Source organism: Pseudorasbora parva, chromosome 21, assembly GCF_024679245.1.
Source record: "Pseudorasbora parva isolate DD20220531a chromosome 21, ASM2467924v1, whole genome shotgun sequence".
Classification (NCBI taxonomy): Eukaryota; Metazoa; Chordata; class Actinopteri; order Cypriniformes; family Gobionidae; genus Pseudorasbora; species Pseudorasbora parva.
The window spans coordinates 40,201,273-40,227,235 of NC_090192.1; the positions used below are offsets into that span (position 1 = coordinate 40,201,273).

Genomic DNA, 25,963 nt, shown 5'->3' on the forward strand with positions numbered 1-25,963 from the left:
AGTCAAATTGATAATATTACTGAATATAAAGGCAAACAAAGCTACCCTAAAAAATACTAATATTATCCTCTCAGCAGATGTTTTCTGCTGAGACCCTCAGGAGAGACTGAATGCCATAAAAATATGTAAAATCTCATTTCTCTGCTGTAATAGACCTCATGTTTTTTTTGTAGACTGAATTCATTCTGCCTAATTGATCATTTCAGACTTGAAAATGAGAAATGACTTTAATTTGACAGCCCAGAAGGAGGTAAACTCTTTATTCACAGTGTTGCATGATGTTTCTCAATGCAAACCGATCAAGAAGTACGGCACCCTTAACACGAGCTGAGTTTGTGATATTGTGCTGAATGTGTTTCTGGATTGTGGTATGCAGAGGTGTGGCTGTTATTCGGGGTGAAGGTTCCTCTCAGGGTTTAACAGAAGTTAAGGTCAGAGTTAGAGTCGTTCTGCTGATCTCTCAAACTCTAGTTCTCGGTCACTGGCAAGATACTGTGCAATATTAAAGCTTTAAACACCTTGGAGAGAAAAGATTTGTAAATATGCATAAATATTCTTCTGATGGTGTTCAGGAGACTCAAAGATGAAACCAAATGCTAACACTTTACACCAAGGTCTCATCTGTTATTATTATACTCACTAACATGGACTTGAGCAATGTGTTTTACATTTATTAACTTTAATCAATGCTGATTAAAATACAGTTGTACGTTCATTTTAGTTTACAGTGCATTAACTAATTTTAACATTTGCAACTTTTAATTAAAAAAACGTATTAGTAAATGCTGAGATTAACATGAATTAAATGCTTTAGAAGTATTGTTTATTGTTAGTTTGTGTTAACTAATGTCATTAACTGATGGCAAGAAACGACTGACTGACAAAATGCCATTTGGAATTTAATGAACAAATAACTTACTTAAAAAACTTGGAAAGACCTGAAAATGACGGAATTGATATTTGCTCTTAAAATGTATAAGTAGATGCTGAAACTATGAAGATAAATAAATGCTGTAGAAGAATTGCTCATTGTTAGTTTATGTTAACTAATGTCGCTAATTACGATACGGTAAGAAATTAGACCTTTAAAGGGTTACCAAACTACTAAATGACCGACTGACTAAATATCATTTATGACTTCATTTAACAAATTGACTTATAAATAAAGTGTAACTAACAAACGAAAGAGGGAAGGACGGAAGGACCTAAGGAACAAAGGAAGGAAGGTCGGAAGGAACTAAGGAAGGTCGGAAGGAAAGGAAGTACGGAAGGAAGGAAGGAAGGACGGAAGGAACTAAGGAACAAAGGAAGGAAGGACGGAAGGAACTAAGGAACAAAGGAAGGAAGGTCGGAAGGAAAGGAAGGACGGAAGGAAAGAAGGAAGGAAGGAAGGAAGGAAGGAAGGAAGGACGGAAGGAACTAAGGAAGGAAGGACGGAAGGAAATAAGGAACTAAGGGAGGAAGGACGGAAGGAACGAAGGAAGGAAGGAAGGACGGAAGCAACTAAGGAACGAAGGAAGGAAGGAACTAAGGAACTAAGTAAGGAAGGATGGAAGGAACGAAGGAACGAAGGAAGGAAGGACGGAAGGAACGAAGGAAGGAAGGACGGAAGGAACTAAGGAAGGAAGGAAGGAAGGAAGGAAGGAAGGAAGGAAGGAAGGAAGGAAGGAAGGAAGGAAGGAAGGAAGGAAGGAAGGAAGGAAGGAAGGAAGGAAGGAAGGAAGGAACGAAGGACGGAAGGAACGAAGGAAGGAAGGATGGAAGGAATTAAGGAACGAAGGATGGAAGGAACTAAGGAACGAAGGAAGGAAGGAAGGAAGAAAGGAACTAAGGAAGGAAGGAACTAAAGAACGAAGGAAGGAAGGAACTAAGGAAGGAAGGACTGAAGGAACTAAGGAACGAAGGAAGGAAGGAACTAAGGAAGGAAGGACGGAAGGAACTTAGGAACTAAGGAAGGAAGGACGGAAGGAAGGAAGGAACTAAGGAACTAAGGATGGAAGGAACTAAGGAACGAAGGAAGGAAGGACGGAAGGAACTAAGGAACTAAGGAAGGAAGGAAGGAAGGAAGGAAGGAAGGAAGGAAGGAAGGAAGGAAGGAAGGAAGGAAGGAAGGACGGAAGGAAGGAAGGAAGGAAGGAAGGAAGGAAGGAAGGAAGGAAGGAAGGAAGGAAGGAAGGAAGGAAGGAAGGAAGGAAGGAAGGAAGGAAGGAAGGAAGGAAGGAAGGACGGAAGGAACTAAGGAAGGAACTAAGGAAGGAACTAAGGAACGAAAGAACTAACTAAGGAACTAAATTCAACTCAAAATGAAGAGAGTTTTTGCTTAAAATAAACTAAATAATCTGCCAGTGGGAAAGCAAAAATTTGTTTTCTGTTTGAATTAAGATTATTTTTCTTATTTTAAGCAAAAACTCTTAATTTTGAGGTTTTTTTTTCAAAACAAGACAATTACTTTTGCTTGTCTAAATGTTTCCTAATGTAAGATTTTTTGATATTTTAACTAGAAAACAAATACTAAGTAAGAAAAGCATTTTATGCAGTGGAGAAAGAGATGAAAAAGGCAAGCTTTTAACTCCAGAAGCCATGAAGGTGACAGAAGTGTGATTTCTGACTCCTTTCAGATTTGATCATATATTGGAGGTTCCCTTTTTTATCAGTCAAAACCTAAATTCTTCTTCCTCTTGAATGTGGCCTTGGAGGCAAAGCCGCACCAAATCCTATCTTGTAAATGGAGCCGTTATCTTCTGCTGTGTCCTTCACTGGCTCTATAAAACGGTCCCGCGGCCTCCTCCTCTCCGCCATCTCACAGGAGCGAACATGCTGCCGGCCGTCGTCAAACTCTGCTGTGGGATCTCATACCCACACTTACGGAGCATGGCAGGTATTGGCCCTCAGTCAGCCGTCATGTCTGCATATTGCACGAGTTTCTCTGTATTGCGTTTGATTGACTGTGTGTGTGTGTGTTATCCTGCAGGTCTGCAGCGTGCAGCTCTTGCAGCGTTCGGGCAGGAGATTGCACACTTGCAGAGCAGGGGGCAGATCAGCCGTCCCACATGGAGCCCTTTGAGATGGACTCGCCACAGGGAGTCGGAAAGTGAGTCTTTGATGAACAGAATGTTTATTTGAAATGTTTTGCAGCATTAAAAATGAATTTACTGCCACTTTCAATCAATTTAATGCATCCTTGCTGAATAAAAGTTCATTTAAAAATATAAAAAAAATCATATGGACCCACTTTATATCAGGTGGCTTTAACTACTGTGTGCTAACATTGTAATTAATCATTTGATATAATGCACTTATTGTGTACATACATGTTTTTACATTGTACTTACATTTTTTTAAATACCTTAAACTAAATAAAATTTGATGTTTTATGTAAATACTTACATAAAACAATAAGTACAATGTACTTATAGTGTTCATATTGTATTGCAAAGCACCTTTGCTGATATTGAGGTTTGATACGGGTAAAGTTAGAGACAGGTGTGGTGTGTGTGTGTGTGTCAGTTTAAGGGTAGGGTTAGGTGTAAGGGAAGTGCCAACTGTGTAATTACAAATAAAACTACAGAAATTAATTACAGACATAATTACAGGCAGGTATTTAAAAAAATGTAAGTACAATGTAAAAACATGTATGTACACCATAAGTGCATTGCATCAAATGATTAATTTCAATGTGAGTACAGAGTAGTTAAGGCCACCTGATATAAAGTGGGGCCAAACAATTTGCACATAGAATAAAACTAAATCAATGGCGCTCATTTACTTACATTATTTTTTTCTTTCTTTCTTTCTTTTTTTCCGGTCTTTACAGAAAATTTTCCACAATTAATAAATAAATAAATAACTTTTAAAAAAAAAAAAAAATAGCCACAGAAATATGACAAAAAATATACATAACCGAAAAAGGTAAAGGCAGAAGACACTGCTTATTATGCCTACTCTTTATAATATTTCTCTAATGAGCGTCACTCCTCTTTTTTCCCTTCTTCTTCTAATGGATTAGATTAGTAAAAAATATACAATATTATTACTATAGCCACTTCCCAGAATGTACAATGATAATGACAAAGATCATATATACATTTCATCTGATCACTAATACACCGAGCAGAATCTGAAACATATATTCTTCCTTTTGCATTATTATTTTTTATTTTCAGAGGCAGACCCAGAGGAGCAGAGGACGGCTGCTTTGGCCGATGAGGATCTGCTGTATCTGAGACAGGGAGAAGAAGCCCTGAATGAAGCTCTGGAGATCGTGGAGTCCAAGGATGGATGGACTCTCGAAATGGCCGAGGTGATTGGCTGTGAATTTAAACCTTCTCCAGTTGTGTGGTTAGCCAGAATGTGTCCTCACAGTAAATTATGAACGTATTTTCCCTTTAGAAGAACAGAGATGTGATTTACAGCAAAGTTCTCAGGGGAAACCGGAAGGTTTTCCGACTGGAGGCCGAGCTGGACGCGTCTCCGGAGGAGCTTTATGACATCTTGTTCGTTAGAGTGGAGGAGATGCATAAATGGAACCCGAACATCAGACGCATCAGAGTAAGACAAGCGCGATTCCGACACACACACACACGCACACAATTTAATTAGATTCCCTAAGACTCAACAGAGAGTTTGTCCACTCATATATTTGCAATATGAGTCATGGGTTCAAATCCCAAAGAAGAGACATACTAACTGTAAATGTGGCATCAGGGCTTCTGGATAAGTGTTTTTTGGCTGAGCAGCCGTCAAGAACACACGTCTGTTTAAAATATTCTCTCTTGAAAAATCAACAGCTAATGCAGAGCTAAAAAAAGCATAACTAACTAACTAACTAACTAACTAACTAACTAACTAACTAACTAACTAACTAACTAACTAACTTATTGTAACAAATGAGACATTATTGTAGTGTTACTAACTAACTAACTAACTAACTAACTAACTAACTAACTAACTAACTAACTAACTAACTAACTAACTAACTAACTAACTAACTAACTTATTGTAACAAATGAGACATTATTGTAGTGTTACTAACTAACTAACTAACTAACTAACTAACTAACTAACTAACTAACGTATTGTAACAAATGAGACATTACTGTAGTGTTACTAACTAACTAACTAACTAACTAACTAACTAACTAACTAACTAACTTATTTTAACAAATTTTACATTATTGTAGTGTTACTAACTAACTAACTAACTAACTAACTAACTAACTAACTAACTAACTAACTAACTAACTAACTAACTAACTAACTAACTAACGGTAACAAATGCGTCCCTATTGTTAAGTGTAACTAACTAACTAACTAACTAACTAACTAACTAACTAACTAACTTATTTTAACAAATTTTACATTATTGTAGTGTTACTAACTAACTAACTAACTAACTAACTAACTAACTAACTAACTAACTAACTTATTTTAACAAATTTTACATTATTGTAGTGTTACTAACTAACTAACTAACTAACTAACTAACTAACTAACTAACTAACTAACTAACTAACTAACTAACTAACTAACTAACGGTAACAAATGCGTCCCTATTGTTAAGTGTAACTAACTAACTAACTAACTAACTAACTAACTAACTAACTAACTAACTAACTAACTAACTAACTAACTAACTAACTAACTAACTATAACAAATGAGACCTTATTGTAAAGTGTTACCAATTGTTACAAATGAGACCTTATTGTAACACCATAAGTGTTACCAAACATCTAACTAACTAAAAGTGAGCTCTCAACTTTCTTTAAATTCTAGCATGTCAGTGAGAAAATATGGGCGATGAAATATTCTTAACTTTGTAGAAGTTGATTTTTTTTTAATAGAAAATATAAAGGGACCCACTTTATATTAGGTGGCCTTAACTACTATGTGCTAACATTAATATTAATCATTTGATACAATGGACTTATTGTGTACATATGTGTTTTTACATTGTACTTACATTTTTAAAATTACCTGTATGTCATTACATCTGTAATTCATTTCTGTAGTTCCCTTACACCAAACCCTATCCTTAACCTGACCCATCCCACCACACCTGTCCCTAACTCTACCCGTATCCACCTCAATATCAGCACAAGTGTTTTGCAATATAATATGAACACAATAAGTACATTTTACTTATTTTTTGATGTAAGTACATAGTAGTTAAGGCCACCTAATATAAAGTGACTTGAATGCCGTAATTAAGACTTCGCAACTTGATATGAAAATATGAAATACTAAATATGAACTTTCCAGAAGGACTTGAACACACTATAAAACGAGCACCTTTCCATCGCAGGTTCTGAAACACGTGGGGAGGAACACTATGGTCACACACGAGGTGTCGGCAGAAACTGCGGGGAACCTGATTGGCCAGCGGGACTTCCTGAGTGTCAGGCATTCGTCGAAAAGCGAGTCCCGTGTTTATTTGGGCGGAGCTGCGACACGGTTGGAGTCCCTGCCGCCTCAGCCGGGGTTTGTCAGGTAAAAGAAGCGCGGATCGGAAAAGATTAATTTATGCCAATAGCTATTAAAGCAATCAATTATGCCTTTGCTAAAAAAGTGATACAAATTTAAAGTAGTTCATTTACTCACCCTCGTTCCGATCACACGCGACATCTTTTGTGAAATGCAAATCACATGTTTGACGAAATGTCTGAGCTTGTTTCTTGACTGCAACTTCATGAGTAATTTGAGATTTTTTGTAAATATTTTAACTAAAAGATATCGCCTAATATTCACAGTTTTGTTACAGTACATTAAAAACAATTATTTTGCATCGCAAGTTTCCAGTAGTGTTAAGTTTGAAAATGCAAATGAGGCATTAACTCATATCTGCATATTTGCATTCATTTGCATAAGTTTTTAGGAGTAAAATATATGAATATATCAGTTGAATGATGTATGAACAAACCTTCAGAATACTGTAAAAATAGGAATAAAACAGAAATGTTTGCTGTATGTAAAAATTGCAGTTACAGTGAAGATTAAAAGTGATAGTGTAATAAAATAAAATCTAAATGCGCATTTTAGACAACGTTATTGAAGCAAAATCTCACTTTTTTTTCAGCGCCATTAAAAAATTGGGGGCTGTTGATCACATAAAGCTCTTATATAACGTCAGATAATATTATGTTAAAAGTATAAACCACCATTCACTTTTAAGAAACGCAGAAGCTTAATACAGGTTTGGGCTGATGAGAGGGTGAGTGATGACAGGATTTGAATCTGTGGGTCAACTTTTCCTTTAATATATATTCTAATTAGGTTTCAGTATAACAGGACATAATATGGAAGTGGTTTCTCTCAGTCATTCTGTGAGTGTTTGTTGTTTAGGGCTGAAGACGGACCCACCTGCATCATCCTTCAGCCGCTTCCGGATCGTCCAAACCGGAGTCACTTCATCTGGCTGCTCAACATGGATGTCAAGGTACAAAACGTGTGAATTACAGGGTCGAAATTAACAGCAAAAACGCCGCTAGAATATACAAAAAGATAAGGGGGTAAAAAATGCCCCACAACAACTAAACGAAATCTTTAACCGGAGCATCAGATTTCTTTTTACTTTTTTCCCCAAGCGTTGAGCATTATAACCGATCACACGTGTTTCTGTTGAGCTTATGAATGCAGCGGCCAATCAGAGGCATTTCGATTACTCGCCTCTGAAAACCTTTGCATCTGCTCTGTGTAAAGTTCCTCTTATCAACGAGAGAGTGCAGATATGATGTAAGAGATTCATTATGCTCTAATTATAACTTTCTTTGCTTACTTTATGTAATTCATTCATTCCCTTAGCCCGAATCACCATTTTTCATGCTACTAAAATAGCCATAAATCTCGATTTTTGGTAAAGTATGAAAATAAATAATAAACAGTCTGGGTTTTAGCTTGTTTTGTACGACAATAATCAACAAAAATGACTTTTCACATGGTATTGCAGTATTTCATAGTAAGTTTTTATTTATTTATAGTCAATTTACATACAATTGTGACAAATTTACATTGCAAAGTGGCATAGAAGGCTCTCTGAAATACATTTAGGTGTCTTTACAAAGACTGTTTAATGCTGCTGAAAGGTGGCATTAATGCATTTACACTACGGCAAGCCAAAATAACTTTTATAAATTCCCAGGATAAGAATTCTTGATATCAACTATTTTATTTTCACTCGTTAAAATGCTAATTCTTGATATCGACATTGATGTCATCCCTCTCAGAATTATGAATTCTTCACTGAAAAAAAAGTGTGTTTGATTTACATTATTTAATTGTGTACATTGGTCCCACATAAATCAATTAAGTTAAACAAATATAATTAGTTCATGTAACTTGAACATCCTTGTGTGAATGCTTTTCAAGTGACCTAATTAAGTAGTCTCAAAGTGAATTTTATATGGCTCCATGACATGATTTAGGAAGTTAATTTCATATATTCATTCATCCACTTTAATTTCAGATATTTTAATGTTAATCAACTGAATTATAACATGCACTAGCGGAGAAACTTTTAGCTAACAATAGCACACATTAGCATCTTAAATGCTATGCATTTAAAGGGCTTTCAGCAAAGCCGTTATGACATTAGTTGTATTAGTCCACAGTCTAAGCGAATGCTCTACTCTTCTCCACAATGTTAACCCACAGTAATTTAAATTCTTCTAACAATTCCAACATAATTGAATTTTAAACACTAAACTCTAAACACAATCAAGTATCCCCCTTTCTCATTTTGCTCAAAATACATAAAATAAGACTTTTACATATAAAATAACAACATTTACTATCTCTTTATTTAGCCATATGCAAAGCCTGCTGGGAACTAACAAGCCCCGCCCAGTTTCAGTTAATGCAACACAAATCATTAATGTAATCCCAGCACAAACAAATTAAGTAAACTTCAATTTGACTTATATTAAAGTGGATTGAACACAGTCAAATTAAGCTAGGACAAAATGTATAGCAATTGTGTTCCTTTGGCTCATTTTAATTAAGCAATTAAAACAGGCAGAAAAAACATTTTGTGCAGTGTTTGATGGCATGAATTAAATTTCAACTAGTACAAACTATAATTCTTGATATCTGTAATTGTATTTTCACCAGTTAAACGTCACCATAGACTGCCATTCAAACTCAATTGTTGATGTCAAGAATTAACATTTTAACTAGTGAAAATGTAATTAATCGTTCACAGAATTTGTGATAAGAACAATGTTAAATTGGCTTGCCATACACTGCAATTATAACTGTACTTTGATACAAGAGGCTGTAGAGAGTCGGGCTAATTTAATCAGGCTCTTATGCAGCATAATGTCTTTACACAGATTTGAGCAGCATTAAAACGTCTGTGATAATACACATAAATGCAATGTCTGATGCAGCTTCTGTTCCACCTTCGCAGAGTAAAGATGGCGGGTTGAACAGCCTTTAATATTGTGATGCTGTATTGAATGTGTCCTTGTGTTTTCAGGGTTGGCTGCCACAGTCAATTGTAAACAAGGCTCTACCTCGAGCACAAGCGGACTTCACTAAACACCTGCGTCGTCACCTGGCCGCACAGAACCCAGAAAACAGGAGATGAGAGACGATGAAGCTTTCGTCAGGCATTAACACTGATGGCAGACAACGATATAGGAACACGGACATGCAACATACACCTCAGATCACATGACTGTACAGCAGAAAAACTGTGTGAAACTCAGTTATCGAAGTAACAAATCGGCTACCTGTGAAATTGATTTGACCATATAAAATGGCAATAAAAACTTTTTTCACAGTAGGCCTATCATTGTGTTTGATCTTGTGCTTCACACAAAATTAAAGGAAAACGGTACCATATGGGATTGAGGATGAATAATGACTAAATCCTATTAGGTGAACTATTCTTCACCTTCCAGATGACTTATCATGCAGCACTCTCTCTCACACACACGCACATCTATGGCAGCATGCAGATGGACCATAATCTCACCGTGCCGATTTGACAGAGCTCGCATGAATGCACTGTGGATTTGACACTTCAAAAGGACGAATGACATTTTGGAGAGGTTGAGTGGTGTCTCATGATGAGAGAATCTCTTGAGTGAACATCTCTAATAGTCTCTGAAAATCAGCAGAGTGGCCTTTAGAGAGCAGGACAATCACTCCGGAACCACAGCAGAGGACAATGACAGCATTCAATACACTGAAAAGACTTTAGATGCCTCAAATCCACAATGTAATGATGTCTGAACTTATCAAAGCACTTCAGCACTTTAGTTTTGGGTGCAACTAAAAGCAATAGTTCTTTACCCTCCTCAATCAAACACTTACAAGACGTTCTGATAACTGATAATCTTCATGCGATTCTTTTTCACAAAATTGCAGTCACATCTATCAAAAATGCAGCATTTTTACGAGCACTCTTTTAATATTTTCAAAATATGTTTTTTAAACGCTTGCATTCTCTAATAAATATGCGCAATTACCTCAAATGGCAGTTTAAAATGTACAAAAACTTTAAAACGGATTGTTCACAGCGGCTACACCGAAAAACACTTTACTTAATGCCATGTGTGTGTGTGTGTGTGTGTGTGTGTATATATATATATATATATATATATATATATATATATATAATCCATTACAAAAGTACTTTTTAATGGATTAATTATGCCTTGTAATGCACATTGTATGATCTCATGAACAATTGTAACCATAGTTATAATAATAATACTTATGTTACATCTTTAAAAAGTATAATGTATTAAAACACGACAAACAATTTCAGATGCAAACCAGTAATCTAACATTTAGTATAATGCATTTTAACTTTACTTACAATTTCTAACAATCTGTAATGCATTATAAATATACATTATGAATACCTTTATATATACAGGTTTAAATCATTATTAATCTAAACATTATAGTCAATACTGTATGTGTTTTATGGGTATAAATGATTAACTAAATTCTTGAGCTCTGTCTGCTGTTGGCTGAGATTACAGATGTGCTTACAACATTAAAATCAATGCAAAAAAAAAAAAAATCAATATTGTGTTTATGCACAACTTACAACTTCAGTTCCAGCAGGGATGGTTGGAGATTGATTTCCCCCCCTCACATCCATGCGCATTCTGAGCTTTTAATTTCTTCCCTCCAGCTGTCATAATCAGCTGCTGCATTAAAACATGAATTTGTTGGTATACACTATTTTAAAAAGGACATCCTATGTTCATTAATATTTGTTTTAATAATATGCACAAATCTGACAAATACCCTGTTAATAAACATTTAAAACCTGTTTTCATAATCTTAATAATTGTTTACTGTAGATGCAAATGTTTTACTTGCTGAAAGCAAATGAATTATAAATCTCATGAAACAAGCATCAGTGCTGATATCTATCACATTATACACTGCAAACCGGATATTCCTGCAGTGTATTTTTCCGCTTGAAAGTACACTGTGTAAATTTTGGCCCTCTAACTGTACGCGGATGAGTTTTGGTTGTGCAACTGAGGATCAAAATAAGCCTTCACAATAGATGATGCTTACAGGGAACTCTGTTCTACATACGGCAGTTTATCTGTCTAATAAAACACCACACTCACCTGTGGAAGTAATAAAAACACCATCCTCTCCAGGTCACTCATTTTAAATCCCTCAGTTCTCGTCATCTCCTGAAGCTAAGTCAATGTTGATTCTTGTTTTATTAATAACAAGCTCTAACACATTCTCTTTTCTCCAGCAGACTCTCATCTGTTCGGCAATTGTTTAAAACAGGTGATTCTCTGGAGGTTGAAGATTTAGCGGCTCCATGTCTTTCTCACTCATTGTGACAACTTTCCCCTGGCACTAACTGAACTCTTTCACTAACTAACACCAGTCACTAACTAACCTCTTCCACTGACTAACCCCTGCCACTAACTAACCTCTTCTACTGACTAAACTCTTCCACTGACTAACCCCTGTGACTAACTAAAAAATTTCACTAACTAACCCCAGTCACTAACTAACCCCTGCCACTAACTAACCTCTTCCACTAACTAACCTTAGTCACTAACTAACCTCTTCAACTGACTAACCCCTGTCACTAATTAAAAAAATTCACTAACTAACACCAGTCACAAACTAACCCCTTACACTAACTAAACCCAGTCACTAACTAAACTCTTCAACTGACTAACCTCTTCTACTGACTAACCCCTGCCACTAACTAACCTTAGTCACTAACTAAACTCTCCAACTGACTAACCTCTTCCACTGACTAACCCCAGCCACTAACTAACCTCTTCCACTAACTAACCTCTTCCACTGACTAACCCCTGCCACTAACTAACCTTAGTCACTAACTAAACTCTCCAACTGACTAACCTCTTCCACTGAGTAACCCCTGCCACTAACTAACATCTTCCACTAACTAACCTCTTCCACTGACTAACCCCTGCCACCAACTAACCGCTTCCACTAACTACACCCAGTCACTAAATAAACTCTTCAACTGACTAACCTCTTCCACTGACTAACCCCTGTCACTAACTAACCTCTTCCACTGACTAACATCTTCCACTAACTAAACTATTCCACGAACTAACCACTTCCACTAACTAACCTCTTCCACTGACTAACCTCTTCCACTGACTAACCCCTGCCACTAACTAACCTCTTCCACTAACTAAACCCAGTCACTAAATAAACTCTTCAACTGACTAACCTCTTCCACTGACTAACCCCTGTCACTAACTAACCTCTTCCACTGACTAACATCTTCCACTAACTAAACTATTCCACTAACTAACCTCTTCAACTAACTAACCACTTCCACTAACTAACCTCTTCCACTGACTAACCCCTGTCACTAACTAACCTCTTCCACTGACTAACATCTTCCACTAACTAACCTCTTCCACTAACTAAACTATTCCACTAACTAACCTCTTCAACTAACTAACCACTTCCACTAACTAACCTCTTCCACCAACTAACTAACTAACTAACTAACTAACTAACTAACTAACTAACTAACTAACTAACTAACTAACTAACTAACTAACCTCTTCCATTAACTAACCTCTTTCACTAACTAACCTCTTCCACTGACTAACCCATAATTAACTAACCAGACACGTGGCAAAGGAGCAAAGCGACTTTTCATTATTTACAGATATGGCGAGACACGCACGGGCAAGTGACGTATGTGCCCAATTTCCACAAAAACCATCCTGACAGCTCTAAAAAATAAACCCTTATAATAGGCTTACCATGAATCTGGGTAAGACAAAAACACATTTTGGAAAAAGGATTGATGATGTATTGGCCCATTATTTGTATTATATACACATATATATATCTGAAACATGGAGTGGACCACAGTGTGCTGCGGAGCTAACAGAGACTTCCACCATCAGCTGTTTTCTGTTCACCATCAGCTCTGTTTCTGTTTCAGCTCTGTTTCTGTTCTGTTTTCTGTGTTGGTTGATTGTTTGTAGTATTCTATATTTTTACTTGTTATTCATTTTTTTGTTGTTATTTCCCCCCCCCCCCCTTTGTTGCACTTTGAGATTCTTCGGAATGAAAAGTGCATTATAAATAAAATCTATTATTATTATTATTATTATATATGTATTGGCAACCAAATGAGGAGCTGTACAACAGTAGACACAATCAAAACTCCTGTTTTCTTCTCAATGTGTATATTTTCATGTATTTCATCATCCTACAACTTAAAAATTTAATAAATATTAACACTTAAAGCTCTCATTCACGTATATACAAGTACTATACAATACAGAAAATAAGGTGAAGCCACATGAGAGAGACGTCATCATGAGCTCTGGACGCCCTCGCATCCGTCCTGGAACCTGCAACTATGTACAATATATACAAAACCACCTGAAAACATCACAATGTTTCAAAGCAAGCTCAAAATAAAAACACACAAACGGCAGGTCATGCATTAGAGGTGGTTGGTGTTGTTTCACAGGTGAGTTTGTTGACATCAGACGGCTGAAGTACAGGAGCACCAGAGACATCTAGAACGACTTTGCTTTGTAACACTTCAGCAGTTTATGTGGTTCAAAAATTATGAAATATTAAAGTCTAAATTAAATGCACAGAATAGAATACAAACCAGAGTTGTTTTAGTATTATGTACACACCAATCAATCATAACATTGACATATACTAACATATATATCTTAATGCTGTGCTGCCCCATACACCTCAAACTGAGCTGCTCTGTGTATTCTGACAGCTTTCTATCAGAACCAGCATTAACTTCTGGAGCAGTTTGAGCTCCAGTAGCTCGTCTGTTTGATCGGACCCCACGGGCCAGCCTTCGCTCCCCACGTGCATCAATGAGCCTTGGCCGCCCATGACCCTGTGGCCGGTTCTCCACTGGTCCTTCCTTGGAGCACTTTTGATAGATACTGACCACTGCAGACCGGGAACAGCCCACAAGAGCTGCAGTTTTGGAGATGCTCTGACCCAGTCGTCTAGCCGTCACAATCTGGCCCTTGTCAAACTCGCTCAAATCCTTACGCTTGCCCATTTTTCCTGCTTCTGACATCAACTTTGAGGAAAAAATGTTCACTTGCTGCCTAATATATCCCACCGACTAACAGGAGCGGTGATGAAGAGATCATCAGTGTTATTCACTTCACCTGTCAGTGGTTATAATGTTATGCCTGATTGGTGTGTACTTTTATAGTACATGCTATAGATTTAATTTTAATAAAAACTTTAGTGATGCAAGTGTTTGCCATTTTTATTCCTTATATTTATATATAGCTCTAATTTATCTTTAGTTTTAGTCATTTTAGTATTTCAACTTAAACTTGTTTTACAACATTAAATTAAAATTATAATTAAATACATTGCCCAAAACTACGTCAGAGTTACAAAGCAAACATACATAGCTAGATGCGAAGTAACACTGCTATGAACTACATGACGTACTACAGCCACAAACACACTAAAGCGAGCGGCGGATTCTAGTAGTTCTGAGGACACACTCAGACAGCAACATAATGTTGGCCCACGTCTGGTACTTGTGGATTCTACATGTACCAGATGTGGGCCAGATCTGGGCCGACACTATGTTGCTGTCTGGGAAAACAACACGGATTCATCTGGAAGTCATTGAGGGTTTAAATAACAGCACCTTTCATCGTTTCCTTCCATTTCCACATTTAAAGCAGAAGATTGTGGGAAGTGCAGCGGACTTGTGGTTGATGTCAGTTCATTCTGAGGTAACGATTGACTGTCTGATTCAGTGACGATCATGTGACTGGTAAGTTCCTTTTCCTCCGGTTCGAGTCCAAAGTGGCATTCTGGTTCTGGAGTCCGTCTGGTTCCCTGCTGGGTCGTTGGACGGGCGAGCGTGTGGCGGGAACGCTCGGCCCTGGAGGTAGAGGTGAGGTGACGGACTCTGTTTGGATTTGGAGAGGGACGGAAGTGCTCGCGTCCGCTTTAGGGCTGGAGTTGGTGGGCCGCAGCCTCTGGCCGCTGGCTTTAGTGGTGTGGACGAGCGCGGCCGCTGTAGACAGTGATACAGACGGATCGGTACTTGTTTGAAGAAGGGGTGGGAAGGTGAAATCCGGAAGCCAAGAGAAAGGAGGATGCAGATCTGGAGAAATGGTACTGAAACCCAACTTCCTGTTACAGGACTCGCAGCAAAGCTTTTGGTAACCCGGGATTGAACAGTAACGCGCCAGAACCTCCATCTGACAGAAGATCGACTTATCACCCAGACACGGCTCATCTGGAGAAAGATGTAAACAGTTGAGAAAGTTAAAGTATGTGTCAGTGTATTAGAACCGTGCATTCACTCGTAACTCTTTCGCCGACAAACACAGAATTAACTGTTATTTTTGAGAAAAAGTTTTCCCGGCCAAAAACGTAATTTTCCGTGTTTCCACTGTCAGGCGGTAGGGGGCGCTATTACACATCTTCTGCATAATTAAGAAATTCATATTTTTATTCAGCAAAGATGCAGTAAATGAATTAAAATATTGACAGTAAAGACATTTAAAATTTTGCACAAAAAAAATGACTTACTAGAGAGTTTATCCAGTGTGTTTTCTGGCAGTTTCTCCTCCTCAGTGGTGAAATTTTCCAGTAAATCTTTAGTTGGACTGGGGAAAGACGGCTCTCCTGGGGGAAAAAAAGAGAACATTTTATAACATCTAAAAAACACTGTGTCCAGGAGTTATTTGGCGGCCATTACATAATTGGGAATCTGTACAGCTTTGTGTTTCCTGCTCTCGTTCGTAGCAAGAGGCCCCTAATCACTCGAACATTAGATGAATGTATTTGGTCGGGTGTGCTTAGTACAGTAGAGGTGTTTTATGTGCAAAAATGTATATTAAATGTGAAATATCATCTAAAAAACACTGTGTCCAGGAGGCAGTTATTTGGCGGCCATTACATAAATGGGAATAGGTTCATCTTTGTGTTTCCTGTTATCGATCATAGCAAGAGGCCCCTAATCATTTGAACGTTGGAGGAATGTGTTCGCTTGGGTGTGCTTAAAACAGAAGAGATGTTGTCATCCATTAAAATGATATTAAATATGAAATATCATCTATAAATACTGTACAGGAATCAGTTATTTGGCTGCCATTACGTAATTGGGAATCTGGACATCTTCGCGTTTCCTGCTCTCGTTCAGCTCTGGAAGGCCCCAGGGCCACCAGACTTGCGCTCCTGTATACGTCTCAGCGCCCTCTATCTGAATCCAGAGTTTAGAGAACATCAGAGAAACTCGAAAATCCCCCCCAAAAAAGACAAAGGGTATCCCACTTATGGATTTTTTGGGTTGGAAAATAAAGTTTCTCCAATCTTCCTGAAACTCTAGATTCAGATAGGGGGCGCTGAGACGTAGACAGGAGCGCTGGTTTGGTGGCCCTAGGGCCTTCTGGGGCTGAACTGGAGTCAAAAACACAAAGACGTCCAATTTCCGATTTATGCTGTGGTCTCTAAATAAACTGGACACAGATACTGCCTTTTCTATGCAAATTACGCACTCAAATTACTTAAAAGTCACATGAATGTGTTCGCTGGGGTGTACTTGGTACAGTAGAAGTGTTTTATGTGCAAAAATGTATATTAAACGTGAAATATCATCTAAAAAACATTGTGTTCAGGAGTTATTTGGCGGCCATTATATAATTGGGAATCTGTACGTCTTTGTGTTTCCTGCTCCCGTTGGTAGCAAGAGGCCCCTAATCACTTGAACGTTGGAGGAATGTGTTCGCTTGGGTGTGCTTAAAACAGAAGAGATGTTGTCATCCATAAAAATGATATTAAATATGAAATATCATCTATAAATATTGTACAGGAATCAGTTATTTGGCGGCCATTACGTAATTGGGAATCTAGACATCTTCGCGTTTCCTGCTCTCGCTCAGCTCTGGAAGGCCCCAGGGCCACCAGACTTGCGCTCATGTCTACGTCTCAGCGCCCTCTATCTGAATCCAGAGTTTAGAGAACATCAGGGAAACTCGAAAATCCCCCCCAAAAGAGACAAAGGGTATCCCCTTATGGATTTTTTGGGTTGGAAAATAAAGTTTCTCCAATCTTCCTGAAACTCTGGATTCAGATTGAGGGTGCTGAGACGTATACAGGAGCACAAGTCTGGTGGCCCTTCTGGGGCTGAACTGGAGTCAAAAACACAAAGACGTCCAATTTCCGATTTATGCTGTGGTCTCTAAATAAACTGGACACAGATACTGCCTTTTCTATGCAAATTACGCACTCAAATTACTTAAAAGTCACATGAATGTGTTCGCTTGGGTGTACTTGGTACAGTAGAGGTGTTTTATGTGCAAAAATGTATATTAAACGTGAAATATCATCTAAAAAACATTGTGTTCAGGAGTTATTTGGCGGCCATTATATAATTGGGAATCTGTACGTCTTTGTGTTTCCTGCTCCCGTTGGTAGCAAGAGGCCCCTAATCACTTGAACGTTGGAGGAATGTGTTTGCTTGGGTGTGCTTAAAACAGAAGAGATGTTGTCATCCATAAAAATGATATTAAATATGAAATATCATCTATAAATACTGTACAGGAATCAGTTATTTGGCTGCCATTACGTAATTGGGAATCTGGACATCTTCGCGTTTCCTGCTCTCGTTCAGCTCTGGAAGGCCCCAGGGCCACCAGACTTGTGCTCCTGTATACGTCTCAGCGCCCTCTATCTGAATCCAGAGTTTAGAGAACATCAGAGAAACTCGAAAATCCCCATCCCCATATGGATTTTTTTGGGTTGGAAAATAAAGTTTCTCCAATCTTCCTGAAACTCTAGATTCAGATAGGGGGCGCTGAGACGTAGACAGGAGCGCTGGTTTGGTGGCCCTAAAGCCTTCTGGGGCTGAACTGGAGTCAAAAACACAAAGACGTCCAATTTCCGATTTATGCTGTGGTCTCTAAATAAACTGGACAAAGATACTGCCTTTTCTATGCAAATTAAGCACTCAAATGACTTGAAAGTCACATGAATGTGTTCGGTTGGGTGTGCTTAGTACAGTTGAGGTGTTTTATGTGCAAAAATGTATATTAAACGTGAAATATCATCTAAAAAACACGGTGTCCAGGAGTCAGTTATTTTGTGGCCATTACATAATTGGGAATCGGTTCATCTTTGTGTTTCCTGCTTCTGTTGGTAGCAAGAGGCCCCTAATCATTTGAATGTTGGATGAATTTGTTCACTTGGGTGTGCTAAGTACAGTGACAACATTTTATGGATGTTGTCATCCATAAAAATGATATTAAATATGAAATATCATCTATAAATACTGTACAGGAATCAGTTATTTGGCGGCCATTACGTAATTGGGAATCTGGACATCTTCGCGTTTCCTGCTCTCGTTCAGCTCTGGAAGGCCCCAGGGCCACCAGAGTTGTGCTCCTGTATACGTCTCAGCGCCCCCTATCTGAATCCAGAGTTTAGAGAACATCAGGGAAACTCGAAAATTTCCCCCCAAAAAAGACAAAGGGTATCCCCATATGGATTTTTTGGGTTGGAAAATAAAGTTTCTCCAATCTTCCTGAAACTCTAGATTCAGATAGGGGGCGCTGAGACGTAGACAGGAGCGCTGGTTTGGTGGCCCTAGGGCCTTCTGGGGCTGAACTGGAGTCAAAAACACAAAGACGTCCAATTTCCGATTTATGCTGTGGTCTCTAAATAAACTGGACAAAGATACTGCCTTTTCTATGCAAATTAAGCACTCAAATGACTTGAAAGTCACATGAATGTGTTCAGTTGGGTGTGCTTAGTACAGTTGAGGTGTTTTATGTGCAAAAATGTATATTAAACGTGAAATATCATCTAAAAAACACTGTGTCCAGGAGTCAGTTATTTTGTGGCCATTACATAATTGGGAATCAGTTCATCTTTGTGTTTCCTGCTTCTGTTGGTAGCAAGAGGCCCCTAATCATTTGAATGTTGGATGAATTTGTTCACTTGGGTGTGCTAAGTACAGTGACAACATTTTATGGATGTTGTCATCCATAAAAATGATATTAAATATGAAATATCATCTATAAATACTGTACAGGAATCAGTTATTTGGCGGCCATTACGTAATTGGGAATCTGGACATCTTCGCGTTTCCTGCTCTCGTTCAGCTCTGGAAGGCCCCAGGGCCACCAGACTTGCGCTCATGTCTACGTCTCAGCGCCCTCTATCTGAATCCAGAGTTTAGAGAACATCAGAGAAACTCGAAAATCCCCCCCCAAAAAAGACAAAGGGTATCCCCTTATGGATTTTTTGGGTTGGAAAATAAAGTTTCTCCAATCTTCCTGAAACTCTAGATTCAGATAGAGGGCACTGAGACGTAGACAGGAGCGCTGGTTTGGTGGCCCTAGGGCCTTCTGGGGCTGAACTGGAGTCAAAAACACAAAGACGTCCAGTTTCCGATTTATGCTGTGGTCTCTAAATAAACTGGACAAAGATACTGCCTTTTCTATGCAAATTAAGCACTCAAATGACTTGAAAGTCACATGAATGTGTTCGCTTGGGTGTGCTTGGTACAGTAGAGGTGTTTTATGTGCAAAAATGTATATTAAATGTTAAATATCTTCTATAAACACTGTGTCCAGGAGTCAGTTATTTGGCAGCCATTACATAATTGGGAATCTGTACGTCTTTGTGTTTCCTGCTCCCGTTGGTAGCAAGAGGCCCCTAATCACTTGAACGTTGGAGGAATGTGTTTGCTTGGGTGTGCTTAAAACAGAAGAGATGTTGTCATCCATAAAAATGATATTAAATATGAAATATCATCTATAAATACTGTACAGGAATCAGTTATTTGGCTGCCATTACGTAATTGGGAATCTGGACATCTTCGCGTTTCCTGCTCTCGCTCAGCTCTGGAAGGCCCCAGGGCCACCAGACTTGCGCTCATGTCTACGTCTCAGCGCCCTCTATCTGAATCCAGAGTTTAGAGAACATCAGAGAAACTCGAAAATTCCCCCCCAAAAAAGACAAAGGGTATCCCCTTATGGATTTTTTGGGTTGGAAAATAAAGTTTCTCCAATCTTCCTGAAACTCTAGATTCAGATAGAGGGCGCTGAGACGTAGACAGGAGCGCTGGTTTGGTGGCCCTAGGGCCTTCTGGGGCTGAACTGGAGTCAAAAACACAAAGACGTCCAATTTCCGATTTATGCTGTGGTCTCTAAATAAATTGGACACAGATACTGCCTTTTCTATGCAAATTACGCACTCAAATTACTTAAAAGTCACATGAATGTGTTCGCTTGGGTGTACTTGGTACAGTAGAGGTGTTTTATGTGCAAAAATGTATATTAAACGTGAAATATCATCTAAAAAACATTGTGTTCAGGAGTTATTTGGCGGCCATTATATAATTGGGAATCTGTACGTCTTTGTGTTTCCTGCTCCCGTTGGTAGCAAGAGGCCCCTAATCACTTGAACGTTGGAGGAATGTGTTTGCTTGGGTGTGCTTAAAACAGAAGAGGTGTTGTCATCCATAAAAATGATATTAAATATGAAATATCATCTATAAATACTGTACAGGAATCAGTTATTTGGCTGCCATTACGTAATTGGGAATCTGGACATCTTCGCGTTTCCTGCTCTCGTTCAGCTCTGGAAGGCCCCAGGGCCACCAGACTTGTGCTCCTGTATACGTCTCAGCGCCCCCTATCTGAATCCAGAGTTTAGAGAACATCAGAGAAACTCGAAAATCCCCCCCAAAAAAGACAAAGGGTATCTATCCCCTTATGGATTTTTTGGGTTGGAAAATAAAGTTTCTCCAATCTTCCTGAAACTCTAGATTCAGATAGGGGGCGCTGAGACGTAGACAGGAGCGCTGGTTTGGTGGCCCTAGGGCCTTCTGGGGCTGAACTGGAGTCAAAAACACAAAGACGTCCAATTTCCGATTTATGCTGTGGTCTCTAAATAAACTGGACAAAGATACTGCCTTTTCTATGCAAATTAAGCACTCAAATGACTTGAAAGTCACATGAATGTGTTCGGTTGGGTGTGCTTAGTACAGTTGAGGTGTTTTATGTGCAAAAATGTATATTAAACGTGAAATATCATCTAAAAAACACTGTGTCCAGGAGTCAGTTATTTTGTGGCCATTACATAATTGGGAATCGGTTCATCTTTGTGTTTCCTGCTTCTGTTGGTAGCAAGAGGCCCCTAATCATTTGAATGTTGGATGAATTTGTTCACTTGGGTGTGCTAAGTACAGTGACAACATTTTATGGATGTTGTCATCCATAAAAATGATATTAAATATGAAATATCATCTATAAATACTGTACAGGAATCAGTTATTTGGCGGCCATTACGTAATTGGGAATCTGGACATCTTTGCGTTTCCTGCTCTCGTTCAGCTCTGGAAGGCCCCAGGGCCACCAGACTTGCGCTCCTGTCTACGTCTCAGCGCCCTCTATCTGAATCCAGAGTTTAGAGAACATCAGAGAAACTCGAAAATTCCCCCCCAAAAAAGACAAAGGGTATCCCCTTATGGATTTTTTGGGTTGGAAAATAAAGTTTCTCCAATCTTTCTGAAACTCTAGATTCAGATAGAGGGCGCTGAGACGTAGACAGGAGCGCTGGTTTGGTGGCCCTAGGGCCTTCTGGGGCTGAACTGGAGTCAAAAACACAAAGACGTCCAATTTCCGATTTATGCTGTGGTCTCTAAATAAATTGGACACAGATACTGCCTTTTCTATGCAAATTACGCACTCAAATTACTTAAAAGTCACATGAATGTGTTCGCTTGGGTGTACTTGGTACAGTAGAGGTGTTTTATGTGCAAAAATGTATATTAAACGTGAAATATCATCTAAAAAACATTGTGTTCAGGAGTTATTTGGCGGCCATTATATAATTGGGAATCTGTACGTCTTTGTGTTTCCTGCTCCCGTTGGTAGCAAGAGGCCCCTAATCACTTGAACGTTGGAGGAATGTGTTTGCTTGGGTGTGCTTAAAACAGAAGAGATGTTGTCATCCATAAAAATGATATTAAATATGAAATATCATCTATAAATACTGTACAGGAATCAGTTATTTGGCTGCCATTACGTAATTGGGAATCTGGACATCTTCGCGTTTCCTGCTCTCGCTCAGCTCTGGAAGGCCCCAGGGCCACCAGACTTGCGCTCATGTCTACGTCTCAGCGCCCTCTATCTGAATCCAGAGTTTAGAGAACATCAGAGAAACTCGAAAATTCCCCCCCAAAAAAGACAAAGGGTATCCTCTTATGGATTTTTTGGGTTGGAAAATAAAGTTTCTCCAATCCTCCTGAAACTCTAGATTCAGATAGAGGGCGCTGAGACGTAGACAGGAGCGCTGGTTTGGTGGCCCTAGGGCCTTCTGGGGCTGAACTGGAGTCAAAAACACAAAGACGTCCAATTTCCGATTTATGCTGTGGTCTCTAAATAAACTGGACAAAGATACTGCCTTTTCTATGCAAATTAAGCACTCAAATGACTTGAAAGTCACATGAATGTGTTCGCTTGGGTGTGCTTGGTACAGTAGAGGTGTTTTATGTGCAAAAATGTATATTAAATGTTAAATGTCTTCTATAAACACTGTGTCCAGGAGTCAGTTATTTTGTGGCCATTACATAATTGAGAATCGGTTCATCTTTGTGTTTCCTGCTTCCGTTGGTAGCAAGAGGCCCCTAATCATTTGAATGTTGGATGAATTTGTTCACTTGGGTGTGCTAAATACAGTGACAACATTTTATGGATGTTGTCATCCATAAAAATGATATTAAATATGAAATATCATCTATAAATACTGTACAGGAATCAGTTATTTGGCGGCCATTACGTAATTGGAAATCTGGACATCTTCGCGTTTCCTGCTCTCGTTCAGCTCTGGAAGGCCCCAGGGCCACCAGACTTGCGCTCCTGTCTACGTCTCAGCGCCCTCTATCTGAATCCAGAGTTTAGAGAACATCAGAGAAACTCGAAAATTCCCCCCAAAAAAGACAAAGGGTATCCCCTTATGGATTTTTTGGTTGGAAAATAAAGTTTCTCCAATCTTCCTGAAACTCTAGATTCAGATAGGGGGCGCTGAGACGTAGACAGGAGCGCTGGTTTGGTGGCCCTAGGGCCTTCTGGGGCTGAACTGGAGTCAAAAACACAAAGACGTCCAATTTCCGATTTATGCTGTGGTCTCTAAATAAACTGGACAAAGATACTGCCTTTTCTATGCAAATTAAGCACTCAAATGACTTGAAAGTCACATGAATGTGTTCGGTTGGGTGTGCTTAGTACAGTTGAGGTGTTTTATGTGCAAAAATGTATATTAAACGTGAAATATCATCTAAAAAACACTGTGTCCAGGAGTCAGTTATTTTGTGGCCATTACATAATTGGGAATCGGTTCATCTTTGTGTTTCCTGCTTCTGTTGGTAGCAAGAGGCCCCTAATCATTTGAATGTTGGATGAATTTGTTCACTTGGGTGTGCTAAGTACAGTGACAACATTTTATGGATGTTGTCATCCATAAAAATGATATTAAATATGAAATATCATCTATAAATACTGTACAGGAATCAGTTATTTGGCGGCCATTGCGTAATTGGGAATCTGGACATCTTCGCGTTTCCTGCTCTCGTTCAGCTCTGGAAGGCCCCAGGGCCACCAGACTTGCGCTCCTGTCTACGTCTCAGCGCCCTCTATCTGAATCCAGAGTTTAGAGAACATCAGAGAAACTCGAAAATCCCCCCCCAAAAAAGACAAAGGGTATCCCCTTATGGATTTTTTGGGTTGGAAAATAAAGTTTCTCCAATCTTCCTGAAACTCTAGATTCAGATAGAGGGCACTGAGACGTAGACAGGAGCGCTGGTTTGGTGGCCCTAGGGCCTTCTGGGGCTGAACTGGAGTCAAAAACACAAAGACGTCCAGTTTCCGATTTATGCTGTGGTCTCTAAATAAACTGGACAAAGATACTGCCTTTTCTATGCAAATTAAGCACTCACATGACTTGAAAGTCACATGAATGTGTTCGCTTGGGTGTGCTTGGTACAGTAGAGGTGCTTTATGTGCAAAAATGTATATTAAATGTTAAATATCTTCTATAAACACTGGGTCCAGGAGTCAGTTATTTGGCAGCCATTACATAATTGGGAATCTGGACATCTTTTTGTTTCCTGCTCCTGTTGGTAGCAAGAGGCCCCCAATCACTTGAACGTTGGAGGAATGTGTTTGCTTGGTTGTGCTTAGAACAGAAGAGGTGTTGTCATCCATAAAAATGATATTAATTATGAAATATCATCTATAAATACTGTACAGGAATCAGTTATTTGGCGGCCATTACGTAATTGGAAATCTGGACATCTTCGCGTTTCCTGCTCTCGTTCAGCTCTGGAAGGCCCCAGGGCCACCAGACTTGCGCTCCTGTCTACGTCTCAGCGCCCTCTATCTGAATCCAGAGTTTAGAGAACATCAGAGAAACTCGAAAATTCCCCCCAAAAAAGACAAAGGGTATCCCCTTATGGATTTTTTGGTTGGAAAATAAAGTTTCTCCAATCTTCCTGAAACTCTAGATTCAGATAGGGGGCGCTGAGACGTAGACAGGAGCGCTGGTTTGGTGGCCCTAGGGCCTTCTGGGGCTGAACTGGAGTCAAAAACACAAAGACGTCCAATTTCCGATTTATGCTGTGGTCTCTAAATAAACTGGACAAAGATACTGCCTTTTCTATGCAAATTAAGCACTCAAATGACTTGAAAGTCACATGAATGTGTTCGGTTGGGTGTGCTTAGTACAGTTGAGGTGTTTTATGTGCAAAAATGTATATTAAACGTGAAATATCATCTAAAAAACACTGTGTCCAGGAGTCAGTTATTTTGTGGCCATTACATAATTGGGAATCGGTTCATCTTTGTGTTTCCTGCTTCTGTTGGTAGCAAGAGGCCCCTAATCATTTGAATGTTGGATGAATTTGTTCACTTGGGTGTGCTAAGTACAGTGACAACATTTTATGGATGTTGTCATCCATAAAAATGATATTAAATATGAAATATCATCTATAAATACTGTACAGGAATCAGTTATTTGGCGGCCATTGCGTAATTGGGAATCTGGACATCTTCGCGTTTCCTGCTCTCGTTCAGCTCTGGAAGGCCCCAGGGCCACCAGACTTGCGCTCCTGTCTACGTCTCAGCGCCCTCTATCTGAATCCAGAGTTTAGAGAACATCAGAGAAACTCGAAAATCCCCCCCCAAAAAAGACAAAGGGTATCCCCTTATGGATTTTTTGGGTTGGAAAATAAAGTTTCTCCAATCTTCCTGAAACTCTAGATTCAGATAGAGGGCACTGAGACGTAGACAGGAGCGCTGGTTTGGTGGCCCTAGGGCCTTCTGGGGCTGAACTGGAGTCAAAAACACAAAGACGTCCAATTTCCGATTTATGCTGTGGTCTCTAAATAAATTGGACACAGATACTGCCTTTTCTATGCAAATTACGCACTCAAATTACTTAAAAGTC

The 25,963-nt window shown here is 39.0% G+C and overlaps 2 protein-coding genes across 3 annotated transcripts in view; one reads left to right on the forward strand and one right to left on the reverse strand.

Annotated features, from left to right (window-relative positions):
- Positions 1-2,479: 2,479 nt before the first annotated feature.
- Positions 2,480-9,730, forward strand: star2 (steroidogenic acute regulatory protein 2). Its single transcript, XM_067429803.1, has 8 exons — positions 2,480-2,586; positions 2,697-2,878; positions 2,972-3,091; positions 4,164-4,300; positions 4,390-4,548; positions 6,303-6,487; positions 7,340-7,433; positions 9,471-9,730. The coding sequence occupies exons 2-8, from the start codon at positions 2,815-2,817 to the stop codon at positions 9,579-9,581; spliced, it is 870 nt and encodes a 289-aa protein (XP_067285904.1). The 5' UTR covers positions 2,480-2,586; positions 2,697-2,814; the 3' UTR covers positions 9,582-9,730.
- A 3,876-nt stretch (positions 9,731-13,606) lies between these two features.
- LOC137056308 (A disintegrin and metalloproteinase with thrombospondin motifs 14) overlaps positions 13,607-25,963 on the reverse strand; it is a 137,246-nt gene continuing 124,889 nt past the window's right edge. For both annotated transcript variants that reach the window (XM_067430351.1, XM_067430350.1), the window contains exons 21-22: positions 16,043-16,138; positions 13,607-15,746 (exon numbers count right to left, since the gene is read on the reverse strand). In XM_067430351.1, the coding sequence (XP_067286452.1) occupies positions 15,265-15,746; positions 16,043-16,138 (578 nt within the window). In that variant the 3' untranslated portion in view covers positions 13,607-15,264. The remainder of the gene's footprint in view (positions 15,747-16,042; positions 16,139-25,963) is intronic.